This window comes from Abrus precatorius, unplaced genomic scaffold (genome assembly GCF_003935025.1).
Source record: "Abrus precatorius isolate BTA unplaced genomic scaffold, Abrus_2018 Scaffold10, whole genome shotgun sequence".
In the NCBI taxonomy this organism is placed as follows: domain Eukaryota; kingdom Viridiplantae; phylum Streptophyta; class Magnoliopsida; order Fabales; family Fabaceae; genus Abrus; species Abrus precatorius.
In genome coordinates this window covers 10,731,237-10,733,566 of record NW_020874292.1, presented here as the reverse complement: position 1 = coordinate 10,733,566, position 2,330 = coordinate 10,731,237, and the positions used below count along the sequence as shown (strand labels likewise).

The 2,330-nt window shown below is 34.1% G+C and overlaps 1 protein-coding gene across 1 annotated transcript; it reads right to left on the bottom strand.

The window, feature by feature from the left end:
• Nucleotides 1–1,496: 1,496 nt before the first annotated feature.
• LOC113851399 (RING-H2 finger protein ATL14-like) lies at nt 1,497–1,952 on the bottom strand. The gene has a single exon (XM_027481868.1). The coding sequence runs from the start codon at nt 1,950–1,952 to the stop codon at nt 1,497–1,499; it is 456 nt and encodes a 151-aa protein (XP_027337669.1).
• Between the last annotated feature and the right edge of the window lie 378 nt (nt 1,953–2,330).

Sequence of the window (2,330 nt, the reverse complement as noted above, 5' to 3'; positions counted from 1 at the left end):
AACTCATCCAATGCGTCTGCATTCGCATTATCCGGAGGTTCCTTTTCCTTATCGCCAAACATGTTTTGACCCGATTGATCATTGTGTTTGGCTATGAAGTTGCGCATCAAATCTTCAAGGCCTCCCATTTTTCCATTCATTGTCGCCATGAAATCCTCTAAGCGTTCCTCTAAAGAATTCAGACGCTCGTCGAAAACGTCACTGCAAGGATCTGTGTTTATGCTGTGCTTCTTCATTTGCAGTTCACTTTTCTCACAATCCACAGTTTTTTCTTTGACAAATATCCAACAAGTTGGATCAATGATAGAATTCACAGAAAAAAGGAAAAGAAGAACTAGAATCTTTTATTCAAGAATGAAAATCTTGTGTACAATGAGTACTCCAGAGTAAGCTCTTGAGAGAATGATCTCTTCCAATTGTTCTAACCAATTTCTAAAAAACTAACTCCTAACTAATTTCCATCAGCTATATATTATTAAGGTGAATAACAGGCTAACTACTAACCAGACTGCTTTCTTTTTCTAGAATAGACTATCCATGGTTTAGCTTTAGTTGCTGGAATATTATTTACAACAATATTAGGATTAGGAGCAAGAGTCAAGTGACTGTAAGTCCTGAAAGAGAGTGATTCTATTGAAATTAATGAACTTGACACTTAATTCCTAAAATTTAATTTCTCCAACCTAAAGTAAGAAAGAGTCTTAAAAAAAAAATTGTTAACTATAACAAATTGTTGATATATAAGCTTTTTGCACAATTTATAACCTAAGTACGTTTTGCTATCAATGATGCTAGCTTGGGTGTCATCATGCTCTGCAAATCACATAATTTTGACTCTTTGGCGTTAGTAATGGAGATTTTAGTGTTGATAACAATGGTTCATAACATCTTTGTTTAGAATCTTCCTAAAACTCACGATTAAAAACAAATTAAGCCTAATGCATTAAAATAAAGAAAATTAACGTCATAAATTTATATTAAGCTTAAATCATAATAAGAAATTAAAAACTAAAAGATTTATATATTAAATACTTTGAAACATTGCGCAGACACCAGTTCTCTTCTTCATTCATTTCATTGATTATGTTTAACACTTACTGATTAACTGCACAAAAAAATATTCACGATTTTTTTCGGTTAATAGTTAAGAATTACAGAGAATAACTACGTTTGTTTGCAGTTCTGCACCGCTATCCCATATCACATAATTTTTCTCTGCATCATGATCTTTTGCAGTTTTAACCGAAAAAAAAAGAAGCCTAAAGAACTGTTAAAAACAGTAGATGTAGATGTATATATTTTTTGTTTTAGCGTCGGTTGCTTGTTGAAGAAATATTTACATTTGTTATTTACAAAGGGTAATAAATAAAAGCTCCCAGAAAAATTACATCCATCTTCTGGGTTGACTCAGAAAATTCTAGGTTGATTCAAAGCCAACAAGATGCTTAAATCGAAATCCAGCTATTAAGACATATACAATAGCTCTTTGATTGGCTCTATGCCATTTGAAGTTCTACCCTGTCAGAAACAGCACTTTCCTCCCTCAAAACAGAGGGAACCATTACTCGGGAATGAACCCATGTTCTACAAATTGGACAAAAGGGTGTCTTGAGTATCCACAAATCAATGCATTGAACATGGAAACTATGGCTGCAATTGGGCAACAACCTGCACACATCACCCACCTTGAATTTCTCCAAGCAAACAGCACAATCCACTTGGCTACACCCTTTCTCAGGCTCCTCATAATCAAAGCAAGGAAGGTTCTTCAAGTCACCAATGTTTTCACCAAACATTGTTTTCATGGTACCGCTACTCTGTCCTTGAGTACTTTCACCATGACCATGATTGTTATTGTCCCTTCTGAAAGCCCTTCCAACTATGCACACATGGATAACCACCAAAACAGCAATCCCCACAAGCAACATGATCAAAGAGATCACTATCTCCATCACCATAATTTGGCCTAGTTTTCACCGACTAACCAACCCTCCCTTCAAACAAGGAAAATGTCTGATTCTGATCAAAATTTGTTTGCTCCTCAAAACAACAAATTAAAACACAGGTCAAACAACCACATATTGTATTGTAGCAACGGCAAACTACCTGGATGCTCTCATCATCTTGTATTTATTATATAGATTTTTTTTTTCAATCAGAAAAATACCCAGAAAGCTGAAAGTTATTTGCTTTCATGATTGAGTGGTTGGGGCGTAAATCCAGTGTTTTTGATAGTATCAAAATCCAATTCAGCAGGTATTGAATTTCAGTAATATCCAAAACCAAACTGCATAATATAATAATAATAATAATAATAATAATAATAATAA

Coding starts and splice junctions, on each gene's coding strand:
- LOC113851399 (XM_027481868.1), bottom strand. CDS start 1,952: ATGGAGATAGTGATCTCTTTGATCATGTTGCTTGTGGGGATTGCTGTT.